Source organism: Gadus morhua, chromosome 4 (assembly GCF_902167405.1).
Source record: "Gadus morhua chromosome 4, gadMor3.0, whole genome shotgun sequence".
NCBI lineage: Eukaryota > Metazoa > Chordata > Actinopteri > Gadiformes > Gadidae > Gadus > Gadus morhua.
Genome location: NC_044051.1, coordinates 10205653 through 10220168, shown reverse-complemented (window position 1 = coordinate 10220168; position 14516 = coordinate 10205653). Strand labels below are relative to the sequence as shown.

The following is a 14516-nucleotide window of genomic DNA, read 5'->3' as shown; positions in this document are numbered from 1 at the left end:
ACAGATTCCCCATGATTCCACATTGAGCCACGTCGAAAACAGTTTTGTTTCTTTTATGAAAAATAGCACAATCTCTCATGCTCATAATCAAATTAAATATACCTTTGACCCACAATCCATAGTGATGTAAATAGTGTAAATTAATTGCAAAAATAACGTAATTAAAAAATCTACCCATGTAAATAAAGCTTTGTGACGTGAAAACATAAACTCCACAATTGTAAATTAAGATTTGACAGCAAATCATATTCACATCTATGAATATATACCACACAACTCTTTTTGACACCATTTCTCTGCAACTCCGGAAAAAAAAATCTGCAGATGTATCCGGAAAATTAGAAGCCTGGGTTCTTATAGACTTGTAGATCACAACATACGCCTGCGATATCCAATCAACCAGAGCCATTTAGAGACTATTAGCCTCAGCCTGATAAAGTTAAGTGTGTTGCTTTAGCAAATCCCTTACAAATGAATGGAATCTTTTTGCAATTCTTATTCACCCTGCACTTATTAATATATACATTGATATGTACTACATATTCAAACTCAAGTTTATTGTTTACTTTAAACATTTTCCTTGACATGCATGTGCAGAAATCTGCTATTGAAAAGGGAAACATTCAACCACATCCACACAGGACACATTAAACCATACATATAAATATATATATATTTGTGTTATATTTTGCCTTTTACTATGCACTTCTTGACTGCAATGAATTCATGAAATACATCTCCAAACATGAATAGCATCTCAAACAGTTGGTCTTTGCCCTTTCCTCCAGGTTTTCCTTGCATATACTCTCAACCAAGGATGCATGGGGCTGCACCAATCACTCTGAGAAAGGAGTATGGATGTTATGGATGAAAGATAGTTGGCTAAAAACAACATGAGTTATCTAACTATGATCTAAGATTACATATATGTAATATGTAAAATTATCTCATATGTGAGGTTATCATAATCAAACACTGCGTTTTAATTTTTCACGAAACAGACCACTCCATTGGGTAGCTTAATGTTTGGTTTATGAAAATAAGGAGCAGCAAAAGGCTTGAGAAGTCCAGGGAGTTGAGACTCCATAGGTGGAGGGTGAGTCTCATGCCGTCTCATTGCAGTGGGTCTGCCGGCTCTACCGAATCCCCCTGTCTTACTTGTGCTGAAAGAGAGAGAGAGTGAGAAACGAAGAAAAAGGCATAGACACATCTAACCAGGCATCATATATTTATTGTATCATTTCAAAACTTTATCTGTTAACTTACCTTGTGTTTACAATCTCACAACCTCTCTCTCCCTTTGCCATCAATCCAAAATCAACTGAACTGGAAAAAAATGAAGATATAGACAATAGCTATCAGAATAGCCTAAAAACACTCAACCAATAAACTTTGCTTTTGTTGACTTTCAGAAGCCTCAAATATGTCATCCAAATCCATATCAATAGCAGTGTATTCCAGAAATAGCTCTCTTCCTTTTTATTGTGTAACGTTTCGTTATACCAGTGTTTATCCTCATTGCACCACTTCGGTTCACCACTCCACAATCACACAATGCTACACTTAACTAACATCGAAGCCTTTTTCTCTAATAGCACACGTTGGATGGAATGGCATTAAGAAAACAGAATTCATAATTAATTGGTGGTTGGAGTGTTGCTAACTTTATCCTAACATTAGCCGTATCTGTGACCGATTAAAGCTCCAATCACATGCAGTTACACTGATAATTGGTCAATTTAAGACCTTCCATGATCTCAAACAGAGTCTCTGCAAAGTTAAGTGTGCTACGCAGAACTCATCACGATCCCAGCCTCCACCTGCTTTGGTTAAGATATCTCATGTGCCCCATGGGGGATTGTATAGTGCTCCCTGTTGTCAAATGTTGGTATGCCTTTTTGTAGTTTGTATCTGGGGATAATCCACTTACACACCTTAATGCCCATGCTCATTTTATTTAGATCACACCTCACAAATGGTCTAGTGTGCTGCAACTCCCTATGGGTTGCTAAATCAATGGATAAGGCTGATTGGATATCCCAATTGTATGTTCTGATTGGCCAAAAGAAACCTGGCTTCTGACTTGTGGGTACATTTGTGGATTTTCCTCAAGTCGTGGAAAATGTATGTTAAAAAGGCAAAAAAATAGGCAACAAAGGTTTCACAGTTGTAAGACATGACAATGGGCATTAGTGGATATATATTCACAGATGTGAATATGATTAGCTGTTTATGTGTATAATTGTAATATTTAATATGTAATATTGGCACAAAATTGACTCGATACATGTAAAGACTATGATGAAAGTCTTAGCAAAATATGGTCAATGCTTTGCCACACTTTACACATCAGTGTATTCTCTTCTTTCAAGGGACGCAGATGATTGAGATTCTACTCACGCGCTGAAGATGGGCAGGGTTTAAGATAGGCTCATGTGTTGCAGCACTTTTCCATCATGCTTGATTAGGATTGCAGAGTTAATGATCAAACATTCTCATCACTGAGTTGGTTGGAGGCCTTACGATGAAGAAGATGTCCTAGGTGAATGAGATGTTGAGGACCACAACCGTAGTGGAACAGAACAAATCTGTGAACATTTTGGTCTGTTCATTAAGCTGTCTTAACTGTCTTGCTCAGGTGTGAAACGAAATGCAAGCACTTGAAATCATTTGAAAGAAACAATTGTAATAGCAATACATTTTCCCAGTTTTTGTGAGGTGCCATGGACACAGCTGACACAGTTGAGCTGGCTTCCACCGAAAGAAAACATCATCAAATGATATCCTGCCTTTAATGGAACCTCCTGTTCCATTCTGGAAGAGGCACTTTAAGACACTCCCCTTAACATCTGGCCCTGAGCTGGGCGGTCGGCTTTCCTGTTGTCAGCGCCAACACTGCTGTTTTTGTAGCTCTCAAACCTCTCTCTTGGAACTCTTCTGTGAGCGTCTGTTGAGTCGTTGTTGATGTTGTCGCTTGGCCAATTTAGTACAGAGAGAGAGAGAGAGAGAGAGAGAGAGAGAGAGAGAGAGAGAGAGAGAGAGAGAGAGAGAGATCTATGAACAGCAATAGACCTTTAATCACATGCAACATCTTTAATAAATCTTGAATTATTATGAATTATACAGTATATAATTCCATATGACTTGAGGCTCCATATAACATGAAGGAGATTATATGAATCATATTCATAATTTAGACGTATATATATATTAGAACTTAAAAATGTGAAATGAATATATATTACTGTATACTTGTTCTAATGAATAATGTCCAGAGCAATATTTGGTAGGGCATCTGTGTTTTTATTTCTGGTGAATTGTTAGCTTTTTTTTTTTTTTAACACAGAATAGCATGATAAACTACTCTCAAGGGAACCAGGGACAGACGGTTTGTAATATAACACTGCAGCCACCGCCTGTCCCATATCAACGTATTTTGGCAACATGCTAAGCTAAATCCTTTCATCTTACAATATCATTAAAGGCTGAGTCAAATGTTGCAATAGTATGAAGGAAAACAAATATTTACGGGACAACTATTTTCACGCTTCAGCTTCAGGTAACGTTGAAACACAAAATATGAATATTAAGATATCAAAGCTGGAACGTGAGGCTGAAAATACACAGCCCTGATTGTATCAACTGCAGCTACCGTACTTCTTCTACTTCTCGTACTACTACTGCTACTACTTAGCTTCTTTCTTTTTATCATTCTTTCTTTCTCTCTTTCTGTATTGCTTCTCTATTTCTTTCTTCCCTTCCTACTTCCTTCCTGTTAAATTCCCTCTCTTTCTACTTCCTATGCTAATGTGTGGATTCTACTAAACGGTTCAGGTGTAGCAAGGGGAGAGAGAGGCTGTGTGGTCCCTAATGAGTTGCTACAGAAGCTGGCCTCAGTCACCCTCTAACTCCCCTCAGATCACCTTCATAACTCATCCACAGACTAGCCGGGTTTAGCCGACAATTGCATTAAAAACTTTTTCACCTCGGATGAAATCTCTTTAATGCTATATAGTCGTATTCATGGCAGTCTTTCATGCTCGCTCTCTCTCTATCTCTCCCTCTCTCATGCTCTCTCTCTCTTGTGCTCTTTCTTACACACACACACCCACACCCACACACACACACACACACACACACACACACACACACACACACACACACACACACACACACACACAGACAATCACACAACTAAAGACACACACACGCACAAAGATACAGACACAGAAACACATCGACTCTCTCTCGTTATTAAGAGGAGAATAGAATAAGCAGGGAAGCAGCAGAATGTAAACACCATTTCAAATATAAAAATATTTTCTTAAACACAATGAATTGTTGCTAATAGTATTAATAATACTCATCACATGCACAACTATTGGTAAGTAGAACATATTATACACTAGAAGCCTTGCAATAGTCCTACTGCTGCACACCTTCAACCAATGTGTACCATAGTCTGCAAAAAAACAGGATTAAGTCTAGATCCACTGTTTGTCATCTCAGAATAAATAACCTGTGGGAAAAAATAAATTAGTGTGGGAAGTGTTTGACCTCGTCCCTCTTGCGTAAATGGCCGTGTGCAACAGAGAGAGAGCGTTGTGCTAATGCACTAATCCTCCAATACAATGACCCCAATCCGTCTCAATCTGCCAATAGGCTGAAGCCACAATCAGACGTCTGCTGTAATGAAACCGAGAGGACTTCCCATCATCCGGTTGTGTCATTCACTTTTTTTTTTCCATTTGGTTTAGCCCCACCTACGTTATATACAGCACCGCCCATATAGATGAGGCCACTCCCACAAGGCTTTAGCCCCGCCTACGGCTAAATTAAACTTAGCTGGATTACATAATTTACTTATTTACATACTTATTTACATACATTTACATAGACAATATTACATTCTGCAATTTGCAAATCTGCAAAAAAGGAAAAAAGCGATCTTGAGACACTATCCAAACCAGCTAAACTGTGCAACATAAGACTCCCATTAGAAACATTTCCTTCTCTAACTAAAGGAATTGTGTATGGTAGTGCAAACTGATTGCGCAAGACAGAATTGAGCGGCTGGTTCAATACACTTAAAAGGCATGCAGGTACTTAAATGATGAAAATCCTCTGTGTCTGTCGCACCCGTGCCTCACTACATGGGGGTATAATTTGCCGTATCTCATTCCCATTTATTTTGATTGATTCCTCCATGAATGGCTCTTTCTCTGACGGATACAATCTTTTCTGAATCCCCAAAAATTAAGTTGTGCTTCTGTTGGCCTCCACAGAAGCACTACACACACAAAATATGGGGCTGTTGCACAAGTTGAATGGCAGTACAATGTTGTGTCCCCTCTTTTATCATGCTGATGGTGATAGACTTTTTCATGTGCGCTCATGTAATTCCTTCTTTGTAGATAAAAAAAATTGTCCGCTTCTGCAATCAAAGATGCCAGACCACGATTCACTGCGGAGAACCCTTTGAATCACTGCTTATCTCCCAGAGCAAGTTTGTTTACCTATCCTACTCCTGTTGGACAGATAAATTGAGGCGGGAGATGAGAGAGAGAGAGGGAGAGAGGGAGAGAGGGAGAGAGAGAGAGAGAGAGAGAGAGAGAGAGAGAGAGAGAGAGAGAGAGAGAGAGAGAGACATAGCGGGAGAGAGAGAGAGAGACATAGCGGGAGAAAGAGAGAGGAGAGATATGCGTAACAAAATGTACTATGCCTGTTGGGAGAAGACGTTTTGCGGTTGGTTTATTAAAAAGCACTTTTATCGACATTCCAAATCAACCTGGAGTAGGGAGTGTGTCTGGAGCATGTAGGATGGGCGGCCGTGTTTGCTGGCATCACTTTTATTTATGTGAAGGATCAGAGTTTGGAGATGCTTATTTTAAGACTGCATATTTTTTATGTACTCCATCGCAGGACTATGTCATTTTGAGAGTTGTGCACTGTGGTCATTTCAGAGCAACAGAAACAGACATGAGAACCAAGAGGGATGACGGAGACAAATGAGAGACTGTCGATTAATGCAACTCTAAATGTCACCAAGACTGGTGATAAGAATGGCCTGTACGGTTTGGCTTTTAGTTCCTGCTTCATTTCTTTTGAGTTTTTTTATTTGATCTATCATTAGTATGATGCTCAGACTTTTTTGTGTGTTTTCTATTTCAGGGAGGGATTTGCCTCTTGAATAAACGTTGGCTGAAAGTCACTTAACTCACTATGTCAATATTGGTTTCAGTTCACATTTATTAATAAAAGATTATATCAAGAGGCTTGGAATCCCTCTATAAAGAGCGCTGAGTGATAGTCACAGGTTAGTCAGTGCATAGGAAAAGTGTACTTTCAAAACAATATGCCGGCATAAAGTAATTTACATAAACCATTTGTCAGACAATAATCACAAAAAGCCTTCTTAAAACCTACACTATTGACAATGGGTAATGGAGAATGTAATTAGATAAGTAATCTCTATACAACCAGGCCATTCAGTATCTTCTTTTATTGAAAGGATCTCATAGGAATAACACATAGAGGATTATAAAAGACTATTTCATAGACAAATCATAATCCATCTTCATTTACATATTAGCATTGCGGTGCTTTTGTATAGATTACATTTTTAATAAAACCTCAAACTTTTCCCTCTCTAAGGAAGTCGAGACATTTCGGTAACTGCATTGCAGATTCTGCGAACATTTTCAAACCCTCTGTGGACTTTAAGTGGGAAAGCAAGAAAAAAGCTATTCAACACCGTTGTGTAAGATAACGCAATATTGTAAAGGTTACATACCCTTAAGGTATATTCTGCAGAAGAATCTCTCACATAACCAAGCACATAATTACTCAGTTCCTCCCCCATACTGCTCATACTTACAGAAGATATATTTCTAAAAAACAAAAGAACTGTACAATGCAAAACAAGATTAGTTAGCCTGGAGTCCAAACTTGAGTGTAACATCAATTTGTTATTTCTGCAATGTTCAATATGGTATATATACAGTATAAACATGTGATTATTTAATGTTCAATGTGAATAAAATAAGTAACTAAAATAAGGAAACATTTCTTTTGTTATCTTTACTTCGAGCCAATCACGGCCGGGTATATTCTGGGTCAAGGGGCAGAGGAGTGTGTGGAGGTGTTACCCTTGACAGAAAAACAGGAGGTGTGAGAACATAAGTGGACAGGTGATGCAACCTTTTATTTGACTCGTTAGAAGTGACCGAGCTGGGTCGTCCATAACTCTGTTACGACATCCCCATCGTGCCTTGAGGGCGTTGTCGTGGTGATGAGGCTATTTATTTCTTGACGAAGGACCGGATGAGTTCATATTTGTTGAATTACCTGTGGATTGGTGAGCGCCATCTTGAGTCAAGAGTGACACACACACACACACACACACACACACACACACACACACACACACACACACACACACAGGGGCGATTCTAGGTAGTGTGGGGGCCCTAGGCAGAGGATTGTTGACGGTGGGGGGGGGGGGAAGTGATTGTTGACGGGGGGGGACGGGGACGGGGAGTGATTGTTGACGGGGGGGGGGGGGGGGTGGAGCGATTTTATTTATTTTTGGCTCTAGGGGGACTCTAGGGGGCCCCCCCCGTGGCCCGGGACCCCCAAACAATTGCGGGGCCAGTTGCCTGGTATGCCTAATGGGATGCGGCGCCTCTGCACACACACACACACACACACACACACACACACACACACACACACACACACACACACACACACACACACATGGCCGGTTCTAGAGTGAGACACAGCCACTCATACACACACATGGCCTGTTCCAGAACATTCATCGCTCTGAGTTGAGCTCCAATATCTTCTCCGCCCCCAGGGGTACAATGGACATTATTATTTTATTTTATTTGTTCTGTGAAAGGTGTTTTGTTTGACGGAGTGCAGCATGCCATTGTTCTTTCAATAATTTAGCTGGGATAAATAAATACTCATTCATATTTAAAGCCGTTCTGTTGATTTTATTAGCATAAAGGAAAGCTAGAACTAGAGTATGAGCCGTAGCAGGGTCGCTACGTATATAAATAAATGTATTTACAGCATCTGAATGGCAATAGTGGAGTTCTAGTCGTGGATATCGTATACAGTTTTATATTTGGTTTTGTATGATCTATTATGAATCTATTTGTATACAGCCCAAAATAATAGCCTATTTACAATCATCTCCCTTTCATTTCGCACATAAATAAACTCTGAACCAAGCTTTCCTCCCCTAAAAAACATCTCTAGTCATTATTCATATATTTATTCATAAACACACTTATATCCGATCATCGCCGTGGAGACGCACAGCGGTAAAGCGTCTCTTCACATGAGTTCAGCCCACGCGCCTTCTCACACGATCCCATCCCCGGTGACCCCTCACACACACACACACACACACGGGCCCTACTCCGGCTGCCCCATGGGGGTCACCACGGGCCAGGGGAGATCCGGTAGCAGCGAGTGGTGGTGGGGCTCGACGGGGACGTGCTGGGCCAGCAGCAGCTGCTGCTGATGCTGCTGCTGCGCCCAGTTGAAGTCCACGCCGTTCTTCCTCAGTGCCGCCAGGTGTTTGATGTCCAGCGTGGTGAAGGTGGTGAACTGCACCTGGTTCCTCTTGCTGGTGGGCGAGTGCAGGGGCTCGTCGCGCTGGGGCCGGGCCAGCAGGGTGGCGGAGCGCTGCGCCGCGGGCTCCGACGGCGGCTGGCACTGGATCTGCTGCTGGGAGCTGGAGCGGCCGCGGCCCAGGGTGGCCGTCCTCTGGGGGAAGGCGGAGGTCAGGGCGCCCGTCTGGGCGTCCATGGAGTGGCGGGAGTCCAGCGAAGGCCGGTGGTGGGCCTCTCGTTGGAGCGTGCACACTTTGGGCGGCGGGCCCGGGACCTCGCCTCCCATGGTGGTGGTCCCCAGCCACACCCAGTCGTGCTTGTGGTCCTTGGGGTCTCCGGTGGGCACCGGGGCGGCCTGGATGGGCGTCTTGTGGCCGCGGAAGCACAGGTTGTACGAGGCGCAGTTCACCAGGAAGGCCAGTATGGCGACGCACGAGACCCCCACCAGGGCAAACATCCCGATCTCCATGTCCGACATGGCCTTGAACGTCCGGATGATGTCGTTCTCGAACACCTTGGGGGGGGACTTGGACTTGGGGGTCTCCTTCTCGGGCTCGGCGTCAGCGTTCGGCCCGTCTTTCTTGGGCGGGGCGACGGGGTTGTCCAGCATGTTGCCGTAGCTCCTCCTCTGTCCGTCCCCCGCCCCCACCACGCCCATGGGGGCCTCCAGCCCGGGCCGTGCGGCGGTGCTGCGGGGGGGTGTCGAGGCCGGTCGGCCCGTGGTGGGGTCGGGGCGGGGGGTGGTGGTGGTGGTGGGGTCGGGTGCGGTGGAGGTGGTCTCATCAGGAACAACCGTAGGGAACCTGGCGGGCGGCGTGCCGACCCAAACCTCCTGGGGTCGAAGCGTCTCCGTGTCGGGGGGGGTGGTGGTGGTGGTGGAGGCCTGGCTCGGCATCGGCCATCTACGCCCGTCCCGGTCCTTGGGCGTGTCCCGCGACGTCGACCACACCTCAGGCTCCTCCTCCTCCTCCTCCTCCTCCTCCTCCTCCTCGTCCGGCCCCTCCCCGAAGCGGTCGTCGCCGCGGCCGGCCCCCCGCAGGTCCGTCCTCAGCGCCCCGGTGCCCACCGCCAGCTTGCTCTTCCTCTTGGACTTCTGGCACTCCTCGCAGATCCGCAGCTCCACCCGCACCAGGGCCCCGGGGCCCGTGGCGGGGGGGCCCTGCACCGCCACGAAGGTGGCGTCGGGGGCCCGGCGCACGGAGACGGCCGCCTCGCCGGGCGTGGTCACGGCCAGGGAGTAGAGGCCGCGGTCGAACAGCGCCAGCGGGCTCACCGAGCCGTCGCTGAAGCGCACCCAGCAGCTGACCACCGCCTCCTGCAAGGGGAGGGAGGGGGGTGGGAGGGGGGTGGGAGGGGGGGTGGGAGGGGGGTGAGGGTGGTGGTGGGAGATGGTGGTGATGGGTGTTTTAAAAGGGATCGAAAAACAACTTTAGATAAAATGAAAGATCAACACCCAGACACACGCACACACACACAAATGTATGCTCGCGTCCATGCTATTGACCAAAGCGTGTTCAAATACAATTCGGATGTGGGTAATTTTCGTCTCGACAGGACCCGAAGCTACCGCGTCTATATGGATGATAATGTATCTATACAGATGTTTATGTATCTGTACAGATGTTTATGTATCTGTATCGATTATTTTCTACGGACGACCTCAGCATGAAAACATGGTGGGTTCAGAGAGTCACCGGTCAGGATGCCAGCGGGCTCTCCCTGCTCTTATTTACCACCTTCGATGGGTTTCATTCTTTCGTTTTGGAACCAGGCTGCGTGGACGATGGCTGGTTCAAGCAGCCTCACCTGGCCACAGGCAGGCTGATGAAACTCTGGGGCAGAGGGAGTAGCACACTTGTGGAGCGATCGGTGATCAAGGCACACAGGATAAACAAGCCATCACCACACAATGTGTTTTTTCTCCCATGTGCATTGTTCACCAGCCCCATCAAACCCACACAGACTCCCAACAGGCCTAATCGTATCAGATTTTTATTATATTACATTATTATTATTATATTATATATTTTAAAACAAGTGAGTGAAATTTGAGATAAATGCGTTGGAGAAATAAAGATCATCCCGCTATTTTATTTAAGCAATCACCCCTGCGAAGGAGTGCTGTAATACTGAATATCAGCATGGCTGTGATTGGCTGCCGGTACGAGGAATCAGGACGAATGCTGAAGACAATCACAGACGTATTGTCAGTATAGATGTATAGATATTCAGTATAGATGCACCACCTTGAGTGGGATATCTCTTTAATACAACGGCTCTACATACGTCATCAAAAAGTAAACCGTAATATTATCCGAAATATTGCGGTTCGATTATTTTTCTCTAATTTGTCTGGCACCGCACACACAAACAGTTCCGCAACTGAGTGGAACTGGACTTGCCACCTTATGGTCACGTTAACGCAGGCCAGCTACTTTGTTTCATGTACATGCATGAATATGTTCCCATTTATTGTGCAACCAGTAAATTAATAGACTTTTCACACTTTGGTGGAACGTGTGACTCAGGTGATCTCTCAGCTTACGACCATTAATGTAGGCTAATTAACACCTGTAAAGCGCAGTGATGAATGTCTATTAAGAACATCCAGTTTAGTAATATAGCACAGCACAGATGGAATGCCTCCTGTCCAATCAAATTACTTGGTCGGAACAAACCGTTGTATAAATAATTGTATAATGTGAGGACTACATGACGAATAGCCCCGAGCGCTTCGCTAACAAAGCCATGATAAATATCCCTGAGCAGTGAGCACTAAGCTACCAAGAAGCCCTGCTAGCTATGCTAACAATGCTCCGGCAGACAAATTAAGTCAAACTATGGGTTTTGTGGTCTGGGTCTGTGCTATATGGGTTGAGTGTTGGTGGCTTTCTGTGAATCACAGTGACAGTGTGCAGAGGTGTCAGGCTGCCGTCTACAAGGTAATTCCAGTCCCCCATCATGTGCATTGAGGCTGGTAAGACTGAAAATGAACGAGCATGGATATAAAACAGTAAAGTTTAACAGGTGTGCGGCTGGAAAACCAGCACAGAGGCCCCCCTGCCTTCTGCTGGAGTTCTGTAGATTTCAAATGCTTGGCAGTTTCTCCCCGGAATTTCATCATATACTGAAATACCACCAAACATTAAGTACATGACACGTTGGTTTCATGAAGTTATGAATATGTTAAGTAAAGAAGGGGAAAGTATTTGGTAAGCAACCAAATGTAATATGTGCCGATTGGCACACATGGGAATGTGATTAACTTCCAACTTGCTAATTTTGATGATAATATTTTTTTTAACGCAATTATACAATATAATAACCCAGTACTTTCATGTGTGAGCATGTCTGCGAAATTCTTCCCGAAAAAAAGTGCCATTGCGTTATTTCCACCCCTGACTCCACCTCTGATGAAATTTTCTTTCGTATTTAATCTGCATATGGAGTTCACCCTATTTTCCACAAAGTTTTTGCTCCTTCAAATCCCTAGGCAGTCGATAGACAAATTCCTCCAGCAGTGTGTTTGGAGGTTAACTGCGACGCGCACAGGACTGCCAGTTACCAGCCCCCCCCCCCCCCCCCCCCCATGACACCCCCACCACGAGGGTACCGGCATCAAAGACCCATCCTGAATAGGTCTACTTCCTGTTTTGACAGGATGCAGACGCCCGTTCCCTTACATTACCCATGTCGTGAGTGCGTGTCGACAGGCTCACTATTCAGATTTAAAAATGTTCCAGTGAACAGTTCGTTTGATTTGCCGTGATCCGTTTCAACCTTGCTGTATCCCAAACGTTTAAGCACCAACCTGTGGTGGAGTTAGGTGTTCCCAAAACCACCCACCAGACAGATGTCTCCAGCTCTAAGCCCTTGCTAGGGAACAGCGGCTGACTGCCTATTTCTGAAGCATGATAACTAACAAGCTAGTTTTAATTAACTGCATCAGCTGCTCTTGAACAAATGAGTGGTAGGGCCCTTATGAATATCAAATACAGAGGAAAAGGGTTGTTATAGCTGACAGAAATCCCACACAGCAACCGACTCCAAATACATATGAGTAACTCTTTGTAGAGATCAGGATTATCCATTGATCAATGCAGAAAAAGTATTGCCACAACCAAAATTATTTTGGTTTTCTGAATAATTTAATCTTAGTATTCATCCATCTACTAAGACTTTTTGCTTAATAGCTTGGATATCCCCAAAAAAATACAATATATGTGGTGCTTTAAGAAACATGCAATGTTACAATGCAGAAAAATGTAGGAACTGGCTTTCCATTTAGCCAGTATGTATTTTTTTATCTTTCCTCGTAGATATAAAGGGGACAATATAATGTATAATTATACAGTTAATATATTCAACAGCGATAGAAAATACAGACTTTATTTTCTCTTTGCGACTTTTCTGATCAGTTTCATAGTTATTTATCAAAGATGAAATTAAAGTGTTCAGGAGTTGGGCTTACATTTTAATCAAATCTATTTGTTTGCGGGGAAATTATTTATTTTAACAAAGGTGAATGAACCAATCATGTGTGGTACAGAGAAAGATAATACCAAACTTCGGCCAGGGGGTGTCATCAATCTTAAGCAACAAAACTTTACTTACAAAGTTTGAAGGGAAAAAAAGGAATCGAGTTTAATCTAAGACAAAAAATGAACCGAGCTTGGCTTTCCTCCGAGATAAGAAATTGAAAAAGCCATGCAGTGAATGACTAGGAAGCAAAACCGAAATCCGAGGTAAGAAGTTATTTCAGAGTTTCTGCGCTTTGGGTATCATATTTGGTTTGGCAATCTTCCTTCAATGAATACAAAAGTTATTCATAAATCAGTTGTTCTGCTTCTGTGTGATAACTTTAACAAGTTTGTCAAACTCTAGCCCCGATCTCATTGGTTTCCTAGTTGCTTCTTAATATCGTTGAGTGATCCCCATTACCAATAAATAAACACCTCTTCGCAACAATCATCTGTGAACAGTTATTCTATCTCGTATTATATCCGTCCGTATAAGATGATATATTTTGTTCACTTAAACTCAGAACAACTGCTGCAGGGATGCTTTGGACAGTAATGGGCGCCTTGCTGTGTTTCCCTCTGAAATCAATCCCTTTTTAAATTGATGCAGTCATAATCATAAACACAACTGTGTTGAAGAAGTATTACGTCCATTCTGGTTAATGTCAATATATTTCTGTTTTTGATGCATCATATTTATTTGCTTAATTTCTTCCACTTATAATAATAATGAACGCTCCCTTTACTCCCTTGTGCTTAACTCATTAAAATAATGAACATACACGTAACCGTTTTACCATCCATATGCATTTACTTACCCCTGTTTAGAGATGTATATGGACCATAGTAAAGAGATATATACCAATCAGCATCACATGTATGTATGTATGTATGTATGTATGTATGTATGTATGTATGTATGTATGTATGTATGTATGTATGTATGTATGTATGTATGTATGTATGTATGTATGTATGTATGTATGTATGTGAGGTAGAAAGAGAGACTAACAGAGGGAGTGAGAGCGAGAGATTAAGCAACGACCTGGGCTGCCTACCTGTTTGAGCTCTGTGATGACTTCCTGTGTGGTGGCCGTGGCGACGATGGCCCGGTTGCTCCCAGGGCTGAGCTGGAGGGAGAGAGAGAGCCCAGACACCAGCTGCACCCCCAGCTCTGTCACACTGACTTTATCATCCACCACCCTGATGCTCCTCTCAGCCAGCACCGACGAGGACAGAGGCGACAGCACCTGCAGGAACGCACATAGGCACGCACACACACACACACACACACACACACACACACACACACACACACACACACACACACACACACACACACACACACACACACACACACACACAC

At 43.7% G+C, this 14516-nt stretch overlaps 1 protein-coding gene across 1 annotated transcript in view; it reads right to left on the bottom strand.

The window, feature by feature from the left end:
* Nucleotides 1–7707: 7707 nt before the first annotated feature.
* The window catches only part of LOC115543031 (transmembrane protein 132C-like), a 33613-nt gene continuing 26804 nt past the window's right edge, over nucleotides 7708–14516 (bottom strand). Inside the window, exons 9-10 of the mRNA XM_030355567.1 lie at nucleotides 14209–14400; nucleotides 7708–9945 (exon numbers count right to left, since the gene is read on the bottom strand). Coding sequence (XP_030211427.1) covers nucleotides 8431–9945; nucleotides 14209–14400 — 1707 coding nt within the window. The 3' untranslated portion in view covers nucleotides 7708–8430. The remainder of the gene's footprint in view (nucleotides 9946–14208; nucleotides 14401–14516) is intronic.